This window comes from Nannospalax galili, unplaced genomic scaffold, assembly GCF_000622305.1.
Source record: "Nannospalax galili isolate Female #2095 unplaced genomic scaffold, S.galili_v1.0 scaffold115, whole genome shotgun sequence".
In the NCBI taxonomy this organism is placed as follows: Eukaryota; Metazoa; Chordata; class Mammalia; order Rodentia; family Spalacidae; genus Nannospalax; species Nannospalax galili.
In genome coordinates this window covers 6032247-6033883 of record NW_008340588.1, presented here as the reverse complement: position 1 = coordinate 6033883, position 1637 = coordinate 6032247, and the positions used below count along the sequence as shown (strand labels likewise).

Here is a 1637-nt window from a genome sequence, read left to right as displayed (position 1 = left end):
AATCGCAAAACTTCAGTTAAAAAAAAAAATGACTGCTTTCAAAGCTAAGACCAGTTTAGCCTTTTGTGCTCATTTGAGTTTTGATTGCTATTCTAATTCTTTCCCCTCCATTTAACTTGAAGTCATTGAGGCTTCTAGAAATGCATTGTAAGCCTCTTACTCATAAGATTCATTTCAGTTGACCATGTCATCATGATACTTTCTTGCTATCTGGAATGTGGAGACAGCAGGGAGTGGGGGACTTAAGTGGAAATGCAGAATCTTGTGTCTCTTCCTGAGCTCACTGTGCCCAAGTGCACTTTAAGGAGACCCTTGTGTGACTTGTTTGAGATGTGTGAAGGTTTGAGATGTACTGCTGCTTACAAAGCATCCTCCCTCTGTTTGTGTGACTGACATCTGTACTAGTTAGTCCTCTGCTTCCACCTTTGTGCCTGCCTTTGTGCAGAGGCTTAGTCAAACAGTCCATTTGCCTCATAGTTCTATGCTCTCTACTGTGTTAAATGGGAGGATTCCATGCCTGGGGCACAGTCACCCGTTAGTATTGCTGAATTCTAAGATTCAGGAATGTCTCTGGGTCTTTTTCCGTGTATAATAACTCATGAAAGTTGTCTTAACTTATTAACATTTCTGCATCGCTTCAAGTTATATTTTCCAGAAATTATAGACACTCGGTACTGCAGTTGCTTTATGTTTCTGCTCAAAAATATTTTTTTTTCTATCAACTTTAACCATGCATCTATTTCTTTCTTACCAGCGTTTGGAAATGCCAAAACTGTAAGGAACGACAATTCCTCCAGATTTGTAAGTATTTATATAAGCTTAAGTGCTGACACTGATATTTAGTTCATGTATGTTTAAACAAGCAGTAGATGTTTAATATTTCTTAATACACACATTTTTAAAGTCAGAAGGGAACCGCCCCCTATTGGAACACACTGAAAGTTCTAAAAAGGATGATTTGTTTGTTTTGCTTTTTGATGTTTTTCCTTTTAATTCTTTTTGGGGTGGTGGGCGACTTTTATCATGTTTTCCCATCATCTTCAACTATAACTTCCATGAGTTTAAATGAGGCCATTTAGAATCATTTCTCACTTATCTGGAATTTGGTTTTTACCAACCATAATTAAGAATGAGAAATTCAGCTAATAGAGAAAGATCAAGTAAGTCTCAACTTTGTATATGCACTGTCACCTTTGTTTCTTATTTGGAGGGCTCACCAAGGATGAGATGTACTTTAAAACTTATTAGTGGTAAAAGCAGTAAGATAGGCAAATGCAAGGGTGTGAGGGAGGGGAATAGAGCTGAATAGTTACAAATAAATCTCACTGATGTCTTGCCGTGGTTGAGCTAGAGATGCTGTTTCAAGTTGGAATCTGGTCCCTACCACTGATTTTCCCTCATCTCCTGTTAATGTCTAGCTTAGGTCTGGGCATTGGTGCATTTGTTCCCCTCCAGCTATACTGTGGTCCTCCAGGCCTCTGGGCCTCAGAAAGACACAAACACTGCCCTGGAGGCAAATGTTTTGAGTGCCGTGATGGTGTTTTTTGCTTTTTGCAGTTCTGGGAATCAAATCCAGGACTTTGTGCATGCTAGGCAAGTGCTTTAGCACTGAGCAAAGCTATACCCTCCTCAAATGC

General features: G+C 39.4%; 1 protein-coding gene across 6 annotated transcripts in view; it reads left to right on the top strand.

Annotated features, from left to right (window-relative positions):
- Positions 1-1637, top strand: part of Myo1b (myosin IB) — a 181346-nt gene that overhangs the window by 100339 nt on the left and 79370 nt on the right. For all 6 annotated transcript variants that reach the window (XM_029564750.1, XM_029564746.1, XM_029564749.1 and 3 more), the window contains exon 6: positions 755-801. In XM_029564750.1, the coding sequence (XP_029420610.1) occupies positions 755-801 (47 nt within the window). The remainder of the gene's footprint in view (positions 1-754; positions 802-1637) is intronic.